Source organism: Cryptomeria japonica, chromosome 8, assembly GCF_030272615.1.
Source record: "Cryptomeria japonica chromosome 8, Sugi_1.0, whole genome shotgun sequence".
NCBI classification, from domain to species: Eukaryota; Viridiplantae; Streptophyta; class Pinopsida; order Cupressales; family Cupressaceae; genus Cryptomeria; species Cryptomeria japonica.
The window spans coordinates 571,883,803-571,911,023 of record NC_081412.1 but is presented as its reverse complement, the minus strand read 5'-3'; the positions used below and the strand labels follow the sequence as shown (position 1 = coordinate 571,911,023).

General features: G+C 37.7%; 1 protein-coding gene across 3 annotated transcripts; it reads left to right on the top strand.

Annotated features, from left to right (window-relative positions):
* The first annotated feature begins 13,331 nt into the window (after positions 1-13,331).
* On the top strand, positions 13,332-20,680 carry LOC131048146 (AT-rich interactive domain-containing protein 2). Of its 3 annotated transcripts, none has more exons than XM_057982021.2 (7): positions 13,332-13,998; positions 14,347-14,433; positions 14,712-14,757; positions 15,094-15,200; positions 15,337-15,517; positions 15,734-16,735; positions 18,819-20,680. In XM_057982021.2, exons 6-7 carry the CDS (start codon positions 15,851-15,853, stop codon positions 19,857-19,859), a joined length of 1,926 nt encoding a protein of 641 aa, XP_057838004.2. In that variant the 5' UTR covers positions 13,332-13,998; positions 14,347-14,433; positions 14,712-14,757; positions 15,094-15,200; positions 15,337-15,517; positions 15,734-15,850; the 3' UTR covers positions 19,860-20,680. The 3 variants fall into 3 exon arrangements, with proteins under 3 accessions (XP_057838004.2, XP_057838002.2, XP_057838003.2); XM_057982019.2 differs by having other exon boundaries at positions 14,657-14,757; XM_057982020.2 differs by lacking the exon at positions 14,712-14,757.
* The last annotated feature ends 6,541 nt before the right edge of the window (positions 20,681-27,221 follow it).

Genomic DNA, 27,221 nt, shown 5'->3' with positions numbered 1-27,221 from the left:
CAGCACACTAGAACAAACTCATGACATGCCTATAGAATATGGTATACATGGACAAAGCAGATATTCCATTCCTCATCATGACTCTATATCAAGTGGTCCTTATACGCATCATCATTATAGACCTCCTCCATATGAACATGTGTATGATCAATATCATCCATCTATGCAACATGCTCCTCCTCCAATTGGTGCCTAGAGCATGGGGTATGGTCCAAGAAGTCGGTCTCCACCGAAGAACAATTTGGAGCAACAAATCAGGGACTTACAAAAGAAAATGGAGGACATAAATACACCAAAGCCAACATACACAATGAGAGACATATGTCCTTAACCATTTGACAAAAGCATTCCAATGCCTCCATTTCCTACACACTTTGTCACACCTAAGTTTGATAAGTACAGAGGAAAAGGGGATCCTAAGGCACACATAAGATAGTTTTTCACAGCTTGCATTGAGGTAGCAGCATAAGAGACATATTTGATGAGATTATTCCCACAAAGCTTAGGTGATCAAGCTATGGAATGGTTCTCCCAACTTCCACCTGGTATTAAGTCATGGGGTGATTTAGCAGAGGCATTTATCCAACATTTCTCATACAACATAGAGACAGACATATCAGTCACTACTTTGTGCAACACCAAGCAAAGGGATGGAGAATCTTTTTCATCATTTTTACAAAGATGGAGAAATCTAGCTAGCAGATGCTCTTGTGAAATTCCACAAAAACAAATGGTAGAAATGTTCACCCAGAATGTTAACAAAGATATTGGCTATGATCTAAGGAAATCTTGTTTGTCCACCTTCAAGGACGTCATTGAAAAAGGCTTAGGGACAGAAAAGGTCCTAATCGAACAAGGAGTCATTAAGATTCAAGGAAAACAAAGATGACTTTAAAGGAAAAGATAATCCAAGATTTTGGAACAAAAAAAAGAACACAGTCAATGATGGTGTTGTTGATGCCAATACAGTGCGACCCAAAATCGTTTTTTCGGGATCAAGCTCTACAAACAATCAAGTGAATACTCAAACAATTTCTAGATCATGAAGGAAGTACACCCCATTGGGAGAACCACTTGAGTTAGTTTTCAAAAAGCTAGTGGCAAACAAGATAATCACAATTCCAGATTTGCCTCCATATGAGCCAAAGGTTAAACTAAATTGGTGGAATGATGATGAATATTGTGAATTTCGTAAGAGCAAGGGTCATAAAACAGGAAATTGTCATCGACTAAAGAACATCATACAAGATCTTATTGATAGAGGTGACATTGAGATCGAGGGACACTCATCCAATCAAGAACATGAGATGTTTAAGGAACCATTCCCAAAACATGACAAGGGAAAAGCTGTAGCCATAGATGACCAGACCAACTATACCAAATCATCTTATAACTATGATTCAACTATAAATCACATCTCGATGGACAATTATGTCTCTACCATTATCATCAAGGACAAAACGCTTGAGAATTCTACCCAAAGACCCAAAATTGTCCTAAAAGGCATTGGATCTTCTTCCGAACCTACCTCTGAATGTCATGTTACAACCCGTCGAGGTAAATTCACTTTGCAAGGTGCTCCAGCTAAAAACACCACTTCCTCATCAACCAAGCCTAAGTATGACCTTGTAGAACAGTTAGGGAAGACACTCGCTCTCATCTCCATCCTTGAGCTCTTATGCATATCCCCCGCACATAAAGCTATTCTTGACAAAATCTTGAGAGACATTGTTGTCCCTACTAATCTAAATGTGGACCAGTTTCAAGCCATGGTGGGATACCTTTCCGTTCCACACTCCCTTACATTCACAGAAGTCGATGACGCCTCCATAAGTCAGCCACATAATGCACCATTACACATTGAAGCCTTCATACACAAACATTGAATAAAATGAGTCTTGATAGATAGAGGAGCAGGTCTGAAGATTTGTACATTGAGCACTATTAAAAAATTGGGATATTCTGATAAAGCTGTGAATTCTACAAACAAAATTACCATCAAGGCATATGATGATGAAGAGCGTTCATCCAAAGGCACAGTCACCTTACCTCTCAGAGTTGGGCCAGTTACAAAGGATGTGGTTTGTCAAGTCCTAGACCTAGCTCTCACATACAATATATCACTAGGACATCCTTGGATTCATGAAATGAGGGTAGTCCCATCTACATATCACCAATGCATCAAGTTTCCTCATAATGGAGTTGAAATAACAGTTAATGGAGATCCTAATCCATTCATATACTGCAATAACTTGAGACCAAAAACTGAAACAATCATCCTCAAAACAAGGTGAGCTTAAAGGGAAATTCCAGGACAAGGGCATGGGTGAATACACTTTGAATCAAACCATGTACTTAAACAAGTCATGAGTTCGCCAAAAGAATATGGAAGACCACATCCAAATAAGCACGTATCTATCATTATACTCAAATGGGACCCTACTATCTTTCAAAGATGGGGTGAACTGGAAGAGGAAGACTTATACAAAATGCTTTACAAAGACCTTGAAAATGATACACAAGATCACATCAACATACCATGTGAGAAGTATGGCAAAGGGTTCAAGATTCTACAAAAATTTGGGTATGATGGCAAAAGCCCTCTTGGCTTAAGAAAAGAAGGCATCATTGAACCTTTACAACCTGAATTGACATTAAAAAAGGAACGCTCGAAGGGACTTGGTTTCGTGACTTCCAAGGTCCACACTCAAAGGACAAAAGAAGCATTACAAATCAAAACTACCAAAATTCAACAAGAAAATCACTATTCCACATACTCCAACGAATGGGAATGGGGTTCAAACAAATCCTCCAGTGACTACGAGCTCACTGAGACATTCAGAGAGCTAGATGAACACACAGAAGAAGAGGAATTTTATGAAAAAATCAAAGTTGGTCAAGAAACAACCCCGGAGGATCCCATATAGTCCTTGCCTCTAGGTCCTAGGTTGAAATCACATAGAATGAGAACACCTATCCCAAAATGCGCTACTAGTGATGATAATTTGGATTCATTCATGATCGAGATTGATGAGGAGAGTGCCAACGATGATCTTGATAACTACATCGACATACCTGAATATAACTGCATCTTCACTCTTAGCCCTGCTAACTTTGAAGAAATCAAAGGCCTTCCCCTTGTTCACCACCAACTTATTGATTGGGACCATGAATGACCTACACAGTTTGACATATTCCAAAATGATGAATCTTTTATTGACTATCTTGGCATATGAGAGGATCTTCCCCCTGGGGACCATAAAGCAGGATACACTATAGAACTCAACAATGTGGCATATTTTGGTGAGGGTGTTGGACCTTCCAGTCACAAAAATATAAAATTAAAAACAAATCAAGAGTCTTATGGCGAAAACCACATTGTGGCGCTGTCTGACCCCAAAAAAGTAAAAAGATAGGATGTATCTGAGGGCGAAAACCTCTCCGAGGCACCTAAAGATGGAAGGCTCAACATTCTCCCAGCATCATATGAGGAAAAGTCATCCATATTGGTAGAGGAGACTATCAAAACAAACATTGGCACAAAAGAAGTTCCGCACAACATATTCCTGGCTCAATCTTTGACAGAGTTAGAAAGGTCAAAATTCATATGTTTCTTCACAGAACAACAAATCAACTTTGCATGGTCATAAGTTGATATGCCTGGATTGGATCCGGATTTGGTAATGCACCATTTGACAGTTAAACTAGAGGCAAAACCAGTGAATCAGAAATTAAGAAAGATGCATCCACAAGTCGCATTATTAGTCAAAGTAGAGCTTGAGAAATTATTGGATGTCAGATTCACACACCCAATTGATTATCCTGAATGGATCTCCAACTTAGTGCCTGTCAGTAAACCAGATCGTAGTATTAGAATATGTACAGATTTCAGAGACATCAACAAAGCTTGTCCTAAGGATGATTTTCCATTACCAAATATTGACTTAATTGTCGATCTCACAACAGGTCATGCGATGTTATCTTTGATGGATGGATTATCTGGTTACAATCAAATAAAAATCGCATCTGAGGATCAACACAAAACAACATTCACTTGTCCTTGGGGAACTTTCTGTTGGAATGTCATGCCCTTTGGGCTAAAAAATGCAGGCGCTACATACCAAAGAGCCATGACTACTATCTTTCATGATCTCATGCACGTTACTGTGGAAGATTATGTTGATGACCTCTTAGGCAAATCAATAGACAAAGATACACATTTGGACATACTTTCAATCATCTTTGATCACTTGGAAAAATATAAAGTAAGATTAAACCCCAATAAATGTGTCTTTGGAGTGACCTCCGGGAAGCTCCTGGGATTCATTGTCTCAAAAAGAGGAATTGAAGCTGATCCAACAAAAGTCAAGGCCATCTTAGAGATGCAACCACCAAGAAATATCAGTCAACTTTGATCTTTGCAAGGGAGACTTCAATCCATACGAAGATTCATAGCACAACTTGCAAATAAATGTAATCCCTTTCAGCATTTGCTACATAAAAACATCAAATTCAAATGGGATGATAACTATCAACAGGCTTTCTAGATACTCAAAGATTATCTTCTAAATCTGCCAGTTTTGATGCCACCAGTTCCAGATCAACCTCTATTACTATACATGTCAGCTACTTCAACAGCACTGGGGGCACTCTTAGCACAACAAGTTGCTAAGGGCAAAGAAAAGGCAGTATACTATATCAGTCGCACATTGGTGGGTTATGAGCTAAACTACACACCAATTGAGCGTGCATGTCTCGCTGTGGTCTTTGCTTTGCAAAAATTACAACATTACATGCTAACTCATAAGACTAAGTTGGTTGCAAGGATCGATCCATTGAAATACCTTCTCAATAAAGCAACACTTACTAGGCGACTAGCCAAATGGGTGATGATCCTGAGTGAATTTGACATCGATTATGTGGATAGAAAAGCAATAAAAGGACAAGCCATCGCAGATCAGTTAGTCGATGCCCCCATGATAGATGATGTTCCTCTAATTTCAGAATTTCCAGATGAATCCATTTTAATAGTGTCGCATGCAAAGCCATGGCAACTATACTTTGACGGCTCATACACACAACATGGGGCAGGAGCTGGCATCCTCTTCATAACTCCTCAAGGGGATTCTATACCAAAATCATATCGATTATCATTTCCCTGCACTAATAACATAGCAGAATATGAGGCATTAACAACTGGATTACGAATAGCAGTTCAGTGGAAGATCCAGGAACTTCATGTTTTAGGGGATTCTCAATTTGTAATTTGTCAAGCAACTAATGACTACCAAACAAAGGATGAGAAATTAATGCCTTACAAAAGAATGGTGGATGACTTGAAACAACATTGCACGAAGTTAGACTTTGAGCAGATACCAAGAGAGCAAAATCAAGCCGCAGATGCCATGGCTATAATTGCTTCACTGATGGATCTACCTCCGAATGAGACCCGCTATGAGTTCTTGGTGGATAACCTTTTGGTTCCTTCATATGAAATCACTCCAACTGAGATAATATGTGTCGTTGGTTCTGAGTCCTAGTTATATGGTTCCATTTTCACATACCTTCGTGATAATACCTTTCCTCCTGACCTATCCAATAACCAATGTCACACTTTCATTCGCCAATCTTCTCAATACGTCATTTTAGCCGATATCCTATACCATCGAGGTCTAGATGGCACTCTTCTTAGATTTTTAGAAAGAGATGAAGCTCAGATTGTGTTAAGTGAAGTACATGAAGGGATATGTGGTCCACATTCAAGTGGTCCCACCTTAGCCAAGAAACTCATCAGGACTGGATATTATTGGCCCAATATGGAAAAAGATTCATATCAGTTTGTTAAGAAATGTAAACAGTGTCAACTTCATGGAGACCTCATCCATGTGCCAACACAAGAACTTCAACCAATTGCGACTCCTTGGCCCTTTTGTCAGTGGGGAATCGATCTCATAGGCAAGATTCACCCTCCATCTTCCAACGGTCATAAATTCATAATCACTGCCACAAAGTATTTCACAAAATGGATCGAAGTCGTGCCTCTCACACGTGACTAGAAAACAAATTGCTACATTCATTCTCAACTATATCATTTGTCGATACGGTATTCCTGTTTCCATCATCACTAATAACAGGCGTCCCTTCAAAAATCAGGATGTTCGTGAACTCTGTGACCGCTTCCATATTACCCATCGTTTTTCCACTCCATATTACCCCCAAGGTAATGGTCAAGCTGAGGCATCTAATAAAACAATCCTTAAAATCTTAAAAAAGACAGTCAACGACGCTGGCCGTAATTGGCATATCCAACTTAATCCCGCACTTTGGGCCTACCACACAAGCGGTCGCACACCTACAGGAGCTACACCCTATTCACTTGTCTATGATGCTGAAGCTATCTTGCCTATTGAGGTCGAGTTACCCTCTTTACGAGTCTCTTTGCAAAACATTATCAGTGATGAAGACTACAAGGTCTCTCGGTTACAAGAACTTGAACTATTGGATGAACGAAGACAAACTGCTTTTAATCATCTCAAGGCTTATCAACAACAAATGAGTCGCAACTACAATCATAAAGTCAAGCCTCGCACATTTGAGGTAGGTGACTTGGTTCTCGGAGAAAATCCTAAAAATCAGCAAGACAGAGAGAAGAAGGGCAAGTTTGAACCAAACTGGCTTGGTCCTTACATCATCACAACAGCATATGGATCTGGAGCATATCAACTCTGAACCATAGAGGGTGAACCTTTGGAGGATCCTATCAACAACATGCACCTTTGCAGGTTTTACACATAGCTCTTCAGAGTATCCTAATTCAAAAATACAAAAAAAAAATCATAAAAATAAAAAAAATCATTACTTGGTGAAAACCTGGCAAACAGGCGCCTTGTGATACAAATTTTTTTTTGAAAAATCGAAAAAAGTAAAGAGAAATAATTTCGTCCAATGGTGAAAATCACTTCGGTGGCGTCCTGGGCAAGTACCATGGTGAAAACCGAGTCACCGACGCCATGCGTAGAGACATTGCTCCTCCCTCCTTTGGGATTCCATCTCATCCCTTCACTTTGCACACACTCACAACCTCTCCATTCATAATAAACTTACCCAATCCCATCATGGCTTGTTATTGATCTACCCAAGATTGGTTAGCCATTCATAATAAACATTCATTTTCGCTCGTTTAAATCCATAATAAATCAGTTCCTATCTATGGCTAAGGCAAATCCTACGTCTAGTAATGGGTGTGGAACTAAGAACATCCCATGTTTTGAGGAGTACAATTTCTTCCAGTTTTCTTCAGTCTATACGCACGCATTTCGCAATAAAACAACAGCTGCATCGCCAATCCGCAATAAAGTTCCATTTTCTCCGCAATATGGTATCAATTGCATGGGTTCAGTCAGTTTCAGATGAGACACAACAACAACAATGGGCTTCAACAAATCAAATCTTTCAACAGACTCAGACAACATTATGGTTCAGTGCTATACATCCTTTTTATGAAAGTAAACATTGTGACCACAATCAAATAAGACTTATACAAGTGACAAGAGACAATAAACTTGAGGACTACAGTGAATGTTGGTGTCAAGTCTTTATTTTCTTTTGATTTTATCTTTTTGGTGACATGTCTTTTAGCTTTTCCAGGATGTCTCTGACTAGAGATTTTATCTCCAGGATGTCTTTGACTAGAAAGGCGAGGATGGGGTATCATCACCTATTTTTCTTTGTTGTCTATGGATTGTCTCTTAGTAATGCTATGACTTGTCCAAGGATACGAGGACACTGAGAGTCTAGTATGAACTGGGGCATTCCTTGTTTGCAATTGTCTTATCTCCATGCAAATGGGTACAATGACTTTCTGGGTCGAACATATGCCTTGATTGTCGTAACCTACTTGCCATAATAAAGCTCAATGATGATAATGCACAAGAAGCTCTTTCACTTTCATATCTTCTATCTTTCATCCCCCTTTCTTGATTGACTTCCATCGTCCTTCTTGAGTCCGTGTAGCCTGCTATCACATGACTGAGTATAATGACATGCCAAAAATATTCGCATCTCATGTAGTTACACCTACATTATCACATATTAAGCATTTCATACATACATATAGATATCACAATTACAATTGCATCACATCCTGCACACAACACATATTAGCACATTTTACATTTTCATCATGTAAATAATCATTTGCGTTATCATATTCATCTGCATTTCATACATTCATATTTGCATTGGCATAACATATAAAAACATAAAAGAACAAAAATATTGCATTTCATCATATACATATTTGCATCCATATCATAATCATCACATAGAAACATACATCATAAAACATCTCATCACATAGGTACACATGCATATAGCTGCTGTAAAGATGAATCATCTCATATATATATAATCAAAAGTGTCATGATACAATGATGTCAAAATACATATGGCTACAAAATCACCCGAAGGTGTCTACATCATCATACAAAATAGTACAAATCTGATACATAGGGAGCCCTCTATGGCTATGATGAACTCCCTCCCTCGGAGCTGCCTGGCCTTGAAGGAGTCTAAGCCCTAGAAGGACCCGCTCCAGGATCATCTCTCTTGTTCCCTCTATCTGGTGGTGGTGGAGGACCCATAACCCTACCGCTGGATACCTGTCTCCTCTGGCTCCCTCCCGTAGCCGTCGTTGTCTGTGATGGTCTGTAGAAGCTCCTCGCCCGCTGCTCTGGTGGCACTACCCCGTAGTATAGGTCTCACCAGTAACCTATCTCCTCCCCTGCCAGCAGAACATAGGCATATCCAGCCCCTGTGTCCTCTGCCGCCTGCCTCCTAGCCCTCAGTGTTGGCGCAGCCTTAGTATAGTGCTGGATAGCCTGATCCCGCTCATGCTCTATCTCCCTTAGTCGCCTCTTGAGCCTAGCTGTCTCCCTCTCCAGGTCCTGGATCTCATCTGCCTATCCCTGGTAGATCTCCCTCAGCTCAAGCAGCTCATCCTCCTCCTCCTCGACCCCCTGTGCCTCTTCCTGTGGCTCTGCTTGTGGCTCCCCTTGTACTAGTACCTGTACCTCTTCTTGTACCTGCCTTTGCCCCTGTCCCTGCACCTGTCTAGGAACCTGTGCTGCTGGCACCTGTAGTGGCAATCCACTACGACCCCTCATTACCCGAGCCTGTCTCTCCTCCCCACCCTCTCTCCGTGGAGCCACCCTCCTCTCTCCAATATCACCCCATCTCCTTCGTCGGCCTCTCCCCCCACCATCTCCATCATCATCCCCATCCCCATCCCCACCACCATCTCCATCTAGAGGCTCCCCTGGGTCTGTCAATCATGGAAAGGGATGCTCAGCCCAATACGCCGTGTACTCTGTATCCATGCCTACATCCTCAATCTCTGGCCACATATCCCATGGCATCAGCACCATCTCTACTAGCTGCATCACGACCTGATCATATGACAACAATGGCCCAAAGTGTGCCTGATCCCTGATTGTCCGAGCATACATCCCGGAACCCCGTGACATCTGCTGAATACAGCCAAACTGCCTGCATACCCTGTCAACTAGTTGTCTCTCCAATACATAGGGTGTCCGTCCAATCAGATATCTGCTCCGGAAGGTATAAGGTAGATCTACTGCGTCTTCCTCCCACTACTCGCACTCATGGTACGACCTCCATATCACAGTGTCGATCTCATCTAGGACTCGATGCCAATGCTCCAGCCTGCCAATCCGTGGCTGTGAGGTAACCATATCATATAGATGCACAAAGCTATGTCCATGAACCCTGCCCCTGAAATGTATCGGTCGGGTAACCGACAGATGCTCATATGCCCACACCTGCAACAATGTAACTTCGCAGCCCAATCCTACGGATCCATGATACACAAACTGATGCAGCTCATAGTACAAGTGTGCCAGCACACATGGTCCCTAGGCATATCTGGTGTGTTGTGTAACCAGTGTCTCCAAGGTGCTCCCCCAGCCCACAGCCAACCCTCGTGTCGCCCTGTCTGGACACAGGAACCCACTGATCACTCCTCCTAGCACTGCTGGTAGTGCCAGTTCTGTCGCTGTCATGGTATCCCATGCCACATGTCCAGCTCTCATCTCTAGTCCGGGATCCTGAAACACTCATCTTAGGGCCTCCCTATCTCCATCTCAATCATAGGGTATCAGCTCCCCATCGATCGGTATCCTCAAAATCTTGTATACATCCTCCAAGGTGACTATCATCTCACCCATTGGCAAATGAAAACTACAAGTCTCTGAGTGCCATCTCTCAGCTAGCACAGTCAGCAACCCCATATTCGCCCGAAACTTAGGCACATATAGAATGAATCACAGACCCATAACCTTAATGGCTTCTCTGTCCTCAAATGTCAGCTCTGTTCGCAAACTCCGAGTTGACGAGAATCTCTCTCGTGACTCCAACATAAGTAGATACTCCTGCAGTCAAGGAAATCAATCATGTCAGTCATAGTGGCATTCACTGTTCGTCACAAAATGCTGCTTATTATCCTAAGTACTTATGCTACTCTATCATAGTGACACTCACTGTTCATCACAAAGTGTTGCTTCTATCCTAGTGACACTCATTGTTCATCACAAAGTGTTGCTAATTATCCTAGTGGTACTCACTGTTCATCACAAAGTACTATGTGTTTTTGCACTCATTGTTCATCACAAAGTGCTGCTCATATTAGTACTCCCTATTTATCACAAAGTACTATGTCTTGGTACTCACTGTTCATCACAAAGTGCCTCGATCTATCCTAGTCTTCCCTAGAGGATCTGCTTGAGTGTATCCTCTCAGCAGCTTATCCAATCAACAACGTATGTTCATCACATAACTATCGATTTGGCCTAGAAGACATAAACGTGCTTTCATTACATAAACGCACTTACATATTGCACAGATGCGCCTGGCACAAACACAGACGTGCCTAAGCATTTTTTGACCTTGTTTGACATATTCTAAAATGCATTTATTGCGCTACCTAAGATGCATTAATGACAACATTTATTGTGATAAAGTACAAAGAGGTTTTGTGGTACTTACCGGCTCTCCTGCCTCTTCTGGCCTCTGAAATTAGCGAACGCGATCGAATCTATGCACCAATGCCATCGTTGCTGACTGCTACTGCTCTATTCTCTGCACTCTGATCTCTTGGATGTGTGGATGACAATGAGGATGTATTCCCCTCGTGGTCTATTTTATAGACTACCCTAGCCCTCGTTTCCCGAGTCTGTCTTCATTATCCCGTGACTCTGTCACTCTATCCTATCTGGTCAATCCATTCTAGCCTTTCTTTCTTATCGAGAGATTGTCTGTGATCTTTCCAGACATTTTCATCCAATCTCTCGAGGGGGCATATCATTCCCATCTTGGGGCAACTTTGTATCAGTTTATCTTATCTTCTTTGAAACAACGTGACAAGCTGCATTGTCTCAAAGAGGGGCAAAATGTCTATCTTAATTAATTCTTCTAATAATTAAATACATCTTTATTTATTTAATTAATTCATTTATCCTCTTCTAGCCTTATTTCTCATTTAAATAAATACATTTATTTATTTAAATTATTCTTTTCCTAAATTAAATAAATATCTTATTTATTTAATTGATCCATATTCCTCTATTAATTAAATAAATCTTTATTTTTTAATTAATTCATTAGCCTTGTCTAAGCCTTTTCTACCCATGACACATGTCACTCATCTCTTAATTCCTACACTACCTACCCTTTCATTATTTTATTATTTCTTTTACCTACCCTCTAATCATAGCCGACCTCTTTTACACCTCTCAATCTTATCCCTCCATTTCTTATAGTATCTTCTATATAAGGAGATGCTTCCTTCATTTCCAAACCCTCACTATGCATTCAACCCCGACTACGCTTTCGAACTTGCATATGCAATCAAGCCTACTTGCAACCACATTTCCGTTCTTTGTTGAGCTCTTGTGCACATAAAATCTGAGAGCAAATATATCAAGCAAGATCAATGGAGATTCAAACCCTATTGGACATGTGATGGTATAATCTTTGTGATTTCATTTGATTTGCATTGTCTTAGGTAATCTTCATATGTTATGGTGGATCTTTGTTGTTGTTAGGCTAGGGTTTTGTAGTTGAATTCATTTAGTCTTTCAATATTGTTGTTTCCATTTTCACCATATACAAGATTCAATATAGTTTTCTAATCATTGATTTTAGAGCTAAGTACCTCTAACCACTCATTTAATTATCACATTTGTTTCAATTCAATTATAAGTCCTAGCTCCAATTAATCTATGTTAAATTCATGCTTACTAATTGTATCTCTTTATTTATGTAATGTATTTTCTTTGTGTACAAAAATATGATGTGGGATGATATTTAAACACAACCTTCCCTAACGTTGATAGAGTTTCTAATGAAATATTAATGTAATTTCTAATCAAGCCTTAAATTTATTGCTAGCCAATTCTTGATATCAATATTAACTAAATGCATATGCCATTTCCAACACAACTACCCAAACTTTAATGCTATTTTATATACTTGACTTTGAGACACAAACTTATAAGTTAGTAGGTCAATATATCATATTTAATAAAAGAAATAAGAATAGTTATCATCCACAACTTGTGATGACAAATTAGCTAGATTATTTATTGGTAAAAGTAAGGAAAGTAGTGTAAACTACACTTCAAGCATAATATGAGCTACCCCTACCAAAAAGGAAAAAGGAAAAAAGAAAAAAAGAAAAAGAAGATATTTATCTCACAATTTTTAACAATATAATTAAATATACCTTGTTCAGCCTTAGTATCATTCTACACAGTCAACACAACTTTCTCATCCCCACATAATGTTCTAATGTCTCATTCATTCTCCAATTCTTAAAAATATCTACACATAATTCACCACATCATGCAATAAATCACTATATCATTCCCCACACATCTTTTAAACCTTCATAATATCTACTAATATCTTCATATCTAATCCCAACCAAACCATAATGACATTTTACACATCTTTTCAAACCCTAACCCCGCCCAAACCCTAAAACCAATCTATATACATTTACAAACCCTTATCTCACCCAAACTCCAAAACCATCCTACATACATCTCTTCAAACCCTAACCCCAATATTGAAATCATTCTACACACATCTTCAAAACCCTAATCTCATCCAAACCCTAGAACCATCCTACACAACTTTTCAAACCCTAATACCAATAAACCACTCTACACATCTTTTTCAACCAAAATAGAAACTATGTTGCCTTTCTAAATAATCCCAATTACCCAAAAAAAAAAAAAACAAAAAAAAAACCCTATTTTATCCTCCTTGGACAAACCCATCATATTCTATAATAAAAGTTGAATCTAGGTCTCACTTTGCACCACACCTCATCAACAATTTGGGATCAAAACCCTTCGATTGACCTTTCATTGCCAAGAGATCATTTTCCATTACCATCTATTACATAATCATTCTAAACCACTTCAGCAGACCCTTGGATTTTCTTGTTTAGACGCCTCTGTTTTATCTTTTCTTTTCTTTTTTTTTTCATTTACAAGGATGATCAAGGTTTTTTTTTTATAATAATAGATAGGGCCTAAACAAGACTCTAAGCCGAGCCCGAAATCTGCTGACATTCTTAGCGGGCTCCCATCAAAACGGTCCCGATCAAACCGAAATTTTTGCATTTCCCGCTTTCAATTCTATTTCTTCCAGAATACAAATCTTCTTCAGTTTTTATTTTTATTTTTTGTCGGATTGAAATCTCAATCCCTCCACTGTCTGCACAGCTCAAATTTCATATTTCCACTGTTTAAGACTTTTTCAACGGATCCGATTTATTGTTTTTAAATCTGAAGCTTCTTTTGAACACTGAAAAAAAAAAGCAATAAATTTTGTGGGCAAGGGCGAAAAGGCGTGAAAAATCAGAAGGGTCCCGAGAATTCTGTATCATAATTGAATTGTCTGAGGAGAAATCAGGTATGCGGATTCTGGGTATTTGGCTTTTTTTAATGCATTTTTTATGGTTTTTTGTTAATTTTTAATTTATTTTTATTTTTTAAAATAATGGGTTGGATTTTGATACTGTAATTGATTCGGGTTAGTTTGTCTGGTACTGTAAAATCCTTAGTGTTTTTGGGTTGCTTTAGGATCGTCTGTGAAGTTAAGTTGCAGTATGAGCTTAGTAATTAGAGCTTTTCGAGTAGCTGGAGTCAGTTCGTCTCTCTCGGAGGTCCTTATAACTGAGTTATTACATACCCAGTTGATTTTTAGCTTAATAACTTAGATTTACAGGGTATTTGATTATTTGAAGTTGAAACATTGCAGAGAACTGGAGGAGTTGAACTTAAAGGCTCTATGTTTTAGTGCTTATTATTTAGTTGCTGATCTTTTGAAGTTAAGTGGAGTAATCAGGTACGCAGGTTTTGGATATTTGATTTTTCTTTTGGGCAGTATGTTTAGAATGATGCTGTAAATACTTTCGTGGTGTGGTAGTGAAATTTATGAGGTGTATAAGGCTGTTTTTAAACATAATTCGCTGGTTTATAGTGCACACTTTATAATTCATAGCGCATTGAATTGTTTGCTTTTGGGAATCAATGGGGGAACTCAATGACTTATAACTAAAATTTTTCAGAGAACTGGAGGATTTACTTCTGAAAGATTTTATGGTTTGGATGCTTTTTATTTAGCTGGCGGTTGTTTAAAGATGAGGCAAATTTTGTGTAGAGAAGTCAGGTATATTGAGAATTTGAATTTTTTGCTTTCGAATTTTCTTTTGTTCAGTCCAATGTTTGATATTTGGTTTGAATACTAGTGCAGTAGTCATTTGGGTCCATACAGCCATTTTGTTGTTGTTGTTAAAAAGTAGCCATCAATTTTTAGGAGAAGCTATTTGATAGCTCAACTAGGTGGTGCTTACTGTGTTCTTAATTATTTATAAGGCATTAGGTGATTTGAGCTTGTAAATATATAGGGCACCAATTGCTGGTGCTTACTTGATAACTATAGGTGATTCATGGATTTGAACTTGGAAACTCATACAGCGCTCGCTAATTTTTTCAATCATTGCAGGAATCTGTCTTGAACGGCTCTATGTTGCGTATGTTTTTCATTCTGCTACTTTTTTTTTGAAGATAAGGCTTATTTACTAGGAAGCTGAGAATTCCTCTAAATGTCAGGTAAGATGGTTTTCAGCATTTCGTTTTTTGACTTTGAATTTTGAAATTTTCTTTTACTTGGCTCAATGATAACATGCATTTGTTAACATAACTTTTATGCGATGGTGAACGCTTTTTGGTGCTCATATCCCTATAGGGCACTGGATGGTTTGTGCCTGAAAAATTATAGGAAACTAGAGGAGCTGGTCATGGAAAGCTCAGTGTTTAGGATTTGTTTTATTCAGTTGCTGGTTACCTGAAGATAAAGTTTAAAACATAATCAAATGAGTTTTATTCAGAACTCTGCCAGAGATTCAAATTTTATGTGAAGAAATCAGGTATAGTCTTTTTTGCTAAAATTTAAATGATACTGTCAATTACCTTAGAATTTGAGAAAGCTTAGTATGATCCCTTAGAATATGTGTGAGCATCCGCTCAGTAGCTTCTTAGGCTAAATAGAGTGTGTATACGCCATTGATTTCAAAGACATCAATACTTAGGACTGTTTTAAGATCTTTTAGGGCATTTGATGATTTGCACCTAAAACACTGCAGGCAGGTAGAGGTTTTACTCCTGAAATACTCAAGTTTTGAATGCTTTTTTATTCGGCTGCTGGTTGTGCAAAATACAAGTAAAACTTTTGAAGGAGTTCGGCATTGGGTGTTAGAGGCATGCCACCTTGTCTTCGCCCAAGTTCAGATTTGGTCCCTGGTATTCAAACAGTTTTGTCTGCTCCTTTCTCAATGGCCGAATGGCATTCATCTACGAATGAGGACTTAAGGGCCAGTTTTCCGGATCCTTCGGTTATGCCTACACCATCTACTCCTCAGTCAGACTCATGGGTGAATTTGCCTCATAGGGATGAGCAAAGAGAGTTGTTTGATCAAGCCCTAGTCGCATGCTGGAAGGAACTTCCACAGGCACAAGGCAGGCCTAAGGTGCCGATTATTTCAGATGGCAAGACAGTCGATCTTTATAAGCTTTCAAACAATGTTAAGAAGAAAGGTGGGTATGATTGGGTTTCTGCAAATAAAATGTGGGTATTAGTGGCAGGGGATTTAGGATTTGGTCCAGAATGTGGGCCAACTCTAAAGTTAGTTTATGTAAAGTACTTGAAGCAAGTAGACATTTGGCTGCAGAGACTAAGCAATTCAACATTCAATGGAGCAAGTTTAAATCTCCAACAAGAGAAGAGGAACGGCCATCGCTTTTTGTTGTCAGATCCAGTACAAAATACTCAAACTCAACATGCTGATTCTGTTTATGGTACTGGACTTCCAGAATCTCCTATTGTCATATTGGACAGTAATGAACCCAGTGATGACTTGCAGGGGACATATAATGGTAAGAGAAAGTATGATTCATTTTTAGGCTTATTGAAATGGATTAAGAGGGTTGCAAGAAATCCCTGTGGTTCCATTATAAGGCAAGGTGTGGATTTCTCTAGCCACAGTGAGGAGTGGGTTCAAGAATGCTGGATTCAAGCAATTAGGGCTCGTGCAGTTTTATGCCTTCAAAATGAGGATCGTCTTTCTGGGGAAGTGCTATATGGCCAGGTAACAGAATAACATATTTGTTTAGTATTTAGAGAAGCATCTATAATTTTAAAGGGTTTCAATCAATCTTGAATTCCATTCTTTCTATGACAGCAAGGGTAAGTGTAATTGCATAAGTGGGATAACAAAAACTCTTACCTTTTATCTTAAATTTGACGATCATTTAAATGTCAAAGTATATACACATACATTTCTGTTCATTAATGCAGAGAGGCATTCTACAATGGCAGCAAGGGTGAAGTGCAATGACATGAGCATGTTAACAAAAACTCTTTACCTTTTAGCTTAAATTTGATAATCATTTAAATGTCAAAGTATTATTTAAATGATCAACATAATATTTTCAAAATAAGCAGCATATAAAATAAATGCGCGTGCACACACACATGTGCCCACCCACGTGCACATACATATGTGTGAAAGGAAAGGCCTATTATTTTTTAAAGTTGAAATTTAAAGGTAAATTAAAGTTTGTGAATGAACAAAGAATTTCTGAGATAAATTTTTATTTGTTAATTATAGTTGAAATTTTGATGGGCACAAATTGTGTGAAGCTATAAACTTTAAATGACTAATCAAACTAAAATATAGAAGAAAATACAAATAAATTTAACTTGATATGGATACAATAAAATTTATGGATCTACAATAGAGCAAACAGAATTAATCTAACATGAAATAAAATAACTTGTAAGTGAATAAAATAGCTTTGTATTTAAGATATCTATACTAGTTTTAAATTATTTAAGAAATTTACATTGTCAAGGATTTTCGATACCATGTTTCTTTATTTTTACAATAGTTAAGAAAAATGAGAATTGTATGTAATTAATCTATACCATGGAGAGACACAGCAGCAAGAGATGTATACGTCTAAAATGATTAATAAAATGGGTCTTTTAACATTTTGACTGATATACAATGTGGGTTGTCTGGTAATTGATGATGAATACTGACAAATGGTTAAATGTCTTAGTTTTCAACATCTACCAGGACATCGTCTTCTAGAGCACTTGAACATCTAATAAAAATTTTCCGCTTCCGAACATGTTCTTATCACATTAGAATGGCAAATCTGATCTGAAGAGGTTTTCTGGAGGTAGTCGAATCCTTAATATAGCCCTAGGTGCTAGATTTATGGCTGAAAGACTAAGCTTGATGTAATAGATACATAGTTGACATACTAGGGAGCCTTTATTTCATGCAAGCGTACATAATAGTGTGTCTTCAATCTATTCATACTTAACATAATGGGGAGTCCTTACTTATAGGTACTGATATTCTCAACCAAAAGTCAAAACAAGAAGCAGATAGCCACAAGAATTTGTGATCATGCACATCAGTACAATCACTGAAAGAATATATTGACATATCTTTTAGACAGGCTCATTTTGAGCAACATTATGATTCCGACCTGTCACGTTCAAACTTATCATATTAAACTTTGGATCACACTTGAATTTACCCCATTTTGGTTGCACAATAATCTTTGCAATAAGTTCACAGGGTGATAGGGTACCTTATTTCAGTGAGAGGATTTGAACCAGAGTCATGTTCTTATTAGTGTGTCTCCCATCACCATCACTTAAGCATCTCTTGGAAACAATTTTTTCTCTTTAACAATTGTAATTGACTAATTGTCTATTGGAATTGTGTATATTGTAAATGCATGTTCAAATTCTGAGTGTCCCCCATTGTCACTTAAGCATCGCTTGGACATAATTTTTTCCTCGTAAATAGTTGCGATTAATTAACTATCAATTGGAACTATGCACATTGTAAATGCATGTTCAAATTCTATGCATGTCTTTTTACTTTGGATTTTTTTCCTTTTGCCTTACTCGTAGTCAATTTGTTCTCCGCTTTTCAACTCCTTGCTAACTTGAATATGGTTTTGCTATTATTTTCCAAGCTAACAGACTTGTTAAGCATTCCACTAATTATAGCAATCAATTTCCTTTCCCTATTGCTTTTAATCATTCTACTTTTATAGGAACATTTTTTTCTCCATCTTTTGGTACTCATTGCTAATGTTTATTCTTTATCTCAGTTAATTCAAAGCTTTATTTCCATTGAAATGCAGAAGAAGCAGAAGGTTCATCCATCACTTTATGAAGAGTCACATACAGCCAATCATCAACCTTTAGACAGATTGAGGGCAACTGATAGGCGTTTAGCACTATATGTTTCTTCTGCTTCAACTAGCATGGATTCCCAATCTATACAGTATTTTCCAAGGTCCTCTAATGTTGGTAATAGCACATCTGTTTCCAGTTTACTTTATTTAGAGCGTATATCAAGGAGGAGGATCCCAATCAGCCCAAACAACCAGGCTATTGTTCCTTCTTGGAATGGCCCAAAGAAATGTGCTGGAAGTGGGGATAGTATTTCTGTTGAAGTAGACTTGAATTTGGATGCATTTAAATGGCTAGGTACAAAGGTTTGGCCTCCAGAAGGTGGTCAAATGATGGTAAACAAGGACAGGATTGGGAAAGGTAGACCTGGTAGATGCCTTTGTTTTTTCCCTGGTTCCATAGAGTGTGTTAGATTGCATATCCGAGAAGAAAGAGACAAGTTGAAGTCAGAGTTAGGGTCTGCCTTCTTTTCTTGGAGATTCGATGACATGGGGGAAGACGCCTCCATGTTATGGACACCAGAAGAGGAGAGGAAATTCAGAGCATTGGTTAGACTTAATCCTGTTTCACTAAAAAGGAATTTTTGGCACCATCTATCAGCATGTTTCCCCTCCAAAAGCATGGAATTGCTGGTTTGTTATTATTTCAATGTGTTTGTTTTAAGACGGAGAACACTTCAGAATAGGGTTAAGCCGGAAAAGATAGACAGTGATGATGATGAATCTGAATTTGGTTCTGTTGAGAACTTGAATATGGATGGACTTGTTTTGTCTGGAATGAGAACTGGTCATCTGTTGCCAAGGGGAAACTATTCAGGTGAAACGTCTGGAACTTTAATTTGTCAGCAAAACATGCAGTACAATGATTTTGATGTCTTTGGGGGACCTTTTGAAGGCGGTCGGAATGGAAAGGACATCCAAAATGAACATGGTGTACAGCACTTGCGTTACAATGTAGCAGAAAGGGGCTTAAATCAGGGTGGGACATAAGCATAATGTGTCAATTGTGTGTTCTTTGATTTATTAAGTTGCCATCTTGGAGGTTGATAGTTGCTTCAGATTTGAGTACTGATGGTGGAAGAATGGTTGATTAATGCTTGGATTCACTTGAAGTCAATATCCTGGAAGAATGTGAAGGAAGCAGAGATCCGCTAGACATATTAAGCCACTGCTTGCTGTCAATGACTTGATGGTAGATGAGTAAGATCCACAATGGTTTTGGTCACTGACAATGTACTGGAAGTGTACATCTCCTTGGCATTGCAGCCATATCTTAGTTAGTGTCTGGGCAGTGATTGTCCTCTGGAAGTCGACTGGGGAGATGCTCTTTTAGTTGGAAGAAAAGCAACGTCTTTCTGGTTTGACATTCGTGATTTGTGCTTTCAGTTGGAGGACTGAGTTTTGTGGTCTTATTTAGATGCTTCCATAGTACAGCGATATTGAATCCATTTTGGGAAGATCCTTTTGAAGAACAATGGTTAATTCCTCCAATTGTGGAGTGTCCAAGCATTAACTGAATTCCATTAGTCTACTTTCATTTGTTTATCGGTTGATAATTACTGAGATCAAATTCTTTCTCATATCACTAAATGATATCTAAGAGGGACGATGTTATAAACTAATCATCTCCTTTTAAAAACCTCCTAGATATATTCGAGTGTATGAGAATGTCGTTCACAGAGGGCTTGTTTTGACACATGAATGTGACATTTGACAACATGCAAAGTTCTGTTTATATACTGAAAGCTTTGATTAATTGGAAAGTCTGACTATTGTTGTTTATTGAATCAATAAGAGACAGAGTTCAATCATTTTATTGTTATATATTTTGTGTACCCTTTAAAGCGGTTTTGCTCTTCACACAATTTTATGTGGTCGATATTTGCAAGTTTTGTAATCTTGATGAAATTCCCTGATTGTTAACTACATTTGGTTTGTTATTGCTTGTACATGCCATTAAAAAAAGGTTTATTGGACACATTTGGATGTGCACATGTTATGCAAGCTTGGAGTTTCTGATGATGTCCCTAATTGGAGCCTACCCTACCTACAGTAAAGAGTCTTGCACTTAAAATGCCACTAGAATAAAAATTTAAACAAACCTTTCAGCATAGTAGGTTTTAAAGTTCACTTCTTGATGAGCTTTAAACTTGACTGGGACACAATTTCTTCCCTTCAGTAAATTCTGATGTACTTCAGAGGTACTGTTTCTTTCTTAAGTTCTTAACCCTTGTCCACTATGTTTCATCTGTCAACTTGCCTTAGAACTTATGTATTCACAGTTTTAGCCTAAACTTAAATATAAATTACTCATAGTAAGCAGATTGGTAGGGCTCAGTTTTCTTTGATTTTAGTTACCAAGTTAAAAGTGAGTTTGTCGGTTGGGGAATTTCTTAGGTGGGTTTGAGAGCCAAGGCATGGATTGCTGGCCATGCTGAGACCTATAAATTGCTTTTGGTCTTTAACCTTTTCATATGGTACAAATCAGCAAATTTTATATAATTCCAAGCTTGTTCGTACAAGGGTTTCACAAAAAAATATCTTTTAAAAGTCTTTTGTTGATAGATCATCACATATGAGTGCACTTTGGAAGCTTACTTTTTACAATAACTCTTATAAGTGGGTGTTTTACCTTCAAAACGTTGCTTTTTAGACTCGGTAAAGACCATTTCAATGCACTTTGATTGTTGAGTAAAATATTGTATTTTAATTGCATTTAAGGGGTTAGGTTTTTAATATTCTCAATTTTCTTGTTTTTTATATTTTGAAGTGACTTTTTGTTATGCACCAAAATAAATTCTGTGCCTTGTTTTAACTCTTAATCACTTCATGCCTAGAAATAAATGATGAAGTTGGGTCTATATTATGATTTTCCAAATATAATTAGCAAATGACAAATCATTGTTTATTAGCAAGATCAACAAATTTGTGTTGTTCAAAATTGTACTCTGTATTTATGTTGATGTTTCATACTCATTTCACGTAGTTTTTAATTCTCAACAGTTCTTAGATCTGAACAATTTCGAACTATCTTTAATTTTGTTGTTTAATATTGTTTTGTTTTCTTATGCAGTATTTTGAACTTTCTATAAATAAAAATTAAACATTAAATTCAGTTATAAATTAATATATGGCCAAAAGCTACTTATTTTCATTCAAATATGTTATCATATTTTTAGAACTAGAATCTAAAACTGTTTTCATGTTTATTCATTACACAATTTGTTGTTATTCTTGGGTGATCAGGAACCTTGACATTTGTTGTTTTGTTAGTAGCCACTGTTGTCTTGTCTTTTAGTTTGATTTTGGCATTTTTGCCTCATTATTCTTTTTCTTTTGTCCATGTCAACCCACATTAGTTTTTTCCGACCATTGAATTCTTCCTCTCATCCTAAATTTAATATTTTTTTCTAATGCTTTGTCCCTGTTGTCTGCTCTATTTTGTTTCTGTACCCCTCTTGCTCACATCCCCTGCTACCCCTTTTTTATATTAGTATCTTGTCATTGGTCATTGTTTTTTGTAGATGATATAGAGAGGTATGGGGGGAGCTGCCCTCATCCTTAAAATAAAAGCACAAAAAAGGCAAGAGAATAAAGCTCACTAAGCTAGCGGGTCTATACTGGAGTACATTGATATTAAAAACAACCCTATCGAGATTCAACTTATTAGAATAGCAAAACTTTTTGAAACTCTAATTATAGCATAAGAATTCTTTATGCTTTATTTTGTTTAGTATGCAACCTTGATGCCATGTTTAGTGATGCATATAGCATGATTTTACTCTTTGTTTTATGTAGTCCATATTGAGTTTTTGAGGCCAATTCAATATCAACCATTTTCTTTGTGAAATTTGCTAGTTATCTATTCCTGAGGAGATATGCTCCTGATAGAAGCTTTGGAGATCAAATTATCTATTTCTGAGGAGATATGCTCCTCATAGAAGCTTTGGAGATCAAATTATCTATTTCTGAGGAGATATGCTCCTCATAGAAGCCTTGGAGATTTTGCATCTTTGGATAATCTTTTGAAACATCATAAGTCAATTCTAATAGATTCAAAATCTCTTGTCTATTCATTACAGCCTTACTTAGGGCTTGATATCCTTCTCCCTTCAATTCCTCTGATCCTTGTCCTTGATCCTCTATGACTTAATTATCCTTTTTTATTGAAGGCCTCTTCTTCTTGCTCCTTCAACCTCCTTTCTTGGATTCCAATTTCTCTTCCATTTCTTGCCTATCTCCCTATAAATTCTCCACTTTCCACTTCCTTTAATCGTCAAATTCACTTTGACGACTTAAACTGCCTTTTCTGTTTTCTCCAGACCTCTCCCCAGCTTATCCAAAGAGCTACTTATCCTTTTGTGGTTCATAGCATCTTTCCAGCACATGGAACAGCCAAGGTACTGTTTACCTTCTCACAATCTGCTTGCTACAGGACTTGTTTCATAGCATCTATAAGACAGATTTTCATAGTTCAGAGTTTGGTTTCACATTGCCTTCTCCATTTTTAAACCCATCTCTGGTGTCAGACCTTGGAGAATTCCGTTTCAGCCAAGATCCATGTAGTCAAGGTGAGTTGATGTTTTTGCATTTCCAATTAAAATATCCCTAAAATATTCCCAACATTAGAATAGAACCAAAAAGGCAATGGTAGATATGGCATTCTTACCCATATCGAAGCGATCCAATTTTTTTGTCAACATTAGTGTAGTGATTTTCCAACTCCATGGTCCATTCTCCATTATCTTCAAATGACCTACAGCCGAGTGACATACTAGGACAAAGAACCCTTTTGCATAAGTATAAAGCATCACTGTAGCATCTAAAAAGGTTGCCACACCTTTGAAACCCATTCATTTTGCTCAAGGAGGCCAGGCCATAGGGAATTGATTCTAAGCTATCAGAGCCTTTTCTTTATAGTGTTTCATTTCCTTTATTTCACCTCACCCACTTCTAGAATAGGTATTTTTCCTACTTTAATCAGCCCTACCTATAGGACCCTTCTTGCCCCGCTTTATTTAACTTTAGGCCTTTTAGCCTTTGGTCATGCCAATCCTTAAAAAGAGCGAGATGCATCCTCCTCACTAGCTTCACCTAATTCCTTTGACTAAACGCCAAGCATAACTTCAAGTTTATGTGGCGTCTCAAGCTCCTCTTTCCTTGCCACATTTGAAACTTCCTTCCCATGCTTCGATTTGACTACCTGTATGGTTACTATGACCTTCCCATTCCCTACATCCAAAACATCATGTTGTCGTGCTTGCAAGAGGACCTCCAAAGATCGATGATCTTAATTATGACTCTTATGACTCTTCCAACCCAGTTCTTGGGTTCTTATTATTATTGATCATTGTTATGCTTGTTACTCACATTTTTCTTGTTAGTTTTCCCTTGATAATTAATTGCCATGGTAATAGTGCCCGAGATTTAAAAAAATGAGTGGGAGTTGAAGTAGAGTTTTCAAATAATTGGATGATGAGTTGAGAGTGCTTTGGATGACAAGGACTAGGAGGAGACTGGTTTCTAGGATGATGTGGATGGCAAGTTGTATGAGGAGGATGAGTTGTTACTAGAACATATTTTCATTTATCTTGTCTTATATTTGAGCATCTTGGGGATTTATCACATTCCTTATCTATTTGATCATTTGATCATTTATCTATTTATTTATTTATCTTTGATCTATCTATCTATCTAGCTACCGTGGAGGTGGAAACACCAAAATAGGGACTTGATTGAGGCAAGTCTCCAAATAGCCTAAAACATTTTTCCTTTTCTTCTTGTGTGTAGGTTTATTGGAAGCATTTGAAAGCACGAGGGTCTGTTTATGTTTTATTTATCTAATTTCTAGTCATTTCTATTTGTATTTATCATCTAATATTTGTTGCTACGTTTCTTAACTTCTAGGTTTTGCAGGTTAATCAAAAGACAAAGTTGGGTTTTTGCCCGTATGGACTACAATGCACCACATAGACGTCTGCACGTCGTGCTAGCGTCCTTGGCCGAGATTCTTAGATTTGGCCCAAAAACTCACTATCATTTAATCTTTCCATTTCTATATTTAGAATATACATTTTTTTTATCCATAATAAGATATCTTCACCAATTTCACTAGCTAGAGATATTTGAATGTATGTTGTGAAATTGGCTCTCAAAGGAACACAATTTTTCCCTTTGTAGGGTCACTTTTCCACCATTACAACATGTTTCTACAAGCTCCTAATGTGTCCCTACAAGTTGACCCTTCTAATTTAGTTGTCAAGGCAAATATTGGGAGCTTTGTTAATCCTAATGTTGTGTTTGTTGGGCTTTCTTTAGTTGTGTAATTAGTGGGTGTTTCCTCTTTGGGTTTGCAGGTTCCTAATCTAGGCTTAGATATAGATTCTATTGTCTTGATCAATCTTGGCTCTCTCCTAAGGATTCAAGATGTTGCTATCAACAAAGTTATTGTTGGCATGAAGTTTACTGCCATTGGGAGATTCTTAGGCTCTTGTCTGAATATTGATGTTGTTTGAAGTTGGGCTCCAAAAATGGTGTGTGAATATTTGAGTGGCCACCATAGCCAATAGTTTTTTATTATTCTCTTTTCAATCCCTTGAGTATAATACTCATAGAGTTTCAATTTGGCTTAGGCTCCTATATACTATGATGAAGAGATGGTATGAGGAATTGCTAATACTCTTGGTCAATTTTTATCAATTGTTGAAGCCACAAAATTATAAGAGACACTTGGTTTTTGATAAATGTTGTGTGAGTGTTTCTTTTGACAAGGTGTTGCCAATTGTCATACAATTGTGTTCCAAATCAGAGGTTTGGGAGCAAAGAACTCATTATGAGTCCTCACAGGTTTGCCTTCTTTGCCATAAAGTTGGACACTTCTCGCATTGGTGCTATGATTTCAAGAAAACCACAACATCTACACAATGAGTTATATTCCCTCTCTTGCTCACAGGAAAGGGATTCGGTTTGATGACGGTGTTTTAGAGATCCAAACAAGGAATCCTATCCCCCCTCTTGCTCGTGGGAGAGGGAATCAGATTGATGGTGGTCTTTTAGAGATTATTAAGTGGTCTACTATGATGTTAGAAGGGAAGGAGTTGGACATGACTACGATAGATCTCGTAGGGTTTCATAGGGGTCTCCCATTATGGACAAGAGAAAATTAGATATTATGCCTTTGTGTCCTTTGGATGAGCTTGGTTCTTCTTTTAAAAGGGGCATGTTGACTCCACTTATAGGTCAAGTGTTGACTCCACTTTAGAGTATGTTGGTGAGGTTTGGATTCAACCCCCCTTTACAGTAGGTTTGATTGCTCCTTTAACATAAGTTGGTTGTTAGTTTCTCCAGGGGTCTAGTCAAGGCTTATTTCCTTGTAGATTTTGGTTTCATATCATTTGGTCTCTCTTTTGATATACAAGATTTCAAGTTCCAATCAAAACCTTATTCTAGTTCATAGCTTTAGTCAAAAGTATTTATCTAATAAAAAAATATTTATTGAATGTTATTCAATTTATTTTCTCAATTTATAAGGGCTTCCATACCAATAATCTCATGGAGGCTCTTGCCATTTTGCATGCGGTGGAGCGTAGTTGTGTTCTTGGCTAGAATTAGATTCTCAAGTGGTGGTGTCTTTGCTGAATGAGCGACGGTAAGATGAGGTTAGCTAGAATCGGTTAGATGAGGTTAGCTAGCATTAGTTGTGGTGATTAGGGAGATTCTTTGGTTGTGCAACTCCTTGGAATATGTTACTCTTTGTCACATTCCTAGGGAGTGGAATGCAGTTGCTGATTGTTTGGCCAAATGAGCTTCTGATCATAGGCGGGGCTGAAATAAAAATGTCTCATTTGTTAGATACCTTAGTGAATGCTAACAGAGTTGTGTAATTTTTTTTTCTGCTGGCATGTGGTCCTTCTTTCTTTGATTGAATAAATTTTTACTCCTCTTTTAATAAATTATTTCTACTAATGATAATTTGATGCTTCATAATTAATGCAACAGCTTATTATGAGAACATTTTTCTCATATGTGTACTGTGACTTAATAGTTGCCTACTATTATAATTCGATTGTCAGCCTTTTCTCTAAGCAAATTGCATGAATCCTCATTCATTTGATGCTGATAAATTAGTATAATAAACCATGGCAAGAAAAATTGTGTAAAATACATTAAATGAATCCTTGAAGTCAACCAGAGTTCAGGCCTAATTTTTTTTTTCCTCGTGGTCGTACTGTATGTATGGATTCTTTACTTTTTAATAGACGATGACAGCTTCATGCATCCACCGAATCTTGAAAACCATGTCAGCATAGAATCTATGGTCTCAAGCTCCTCATTCGTGATCCCCCACTCTTT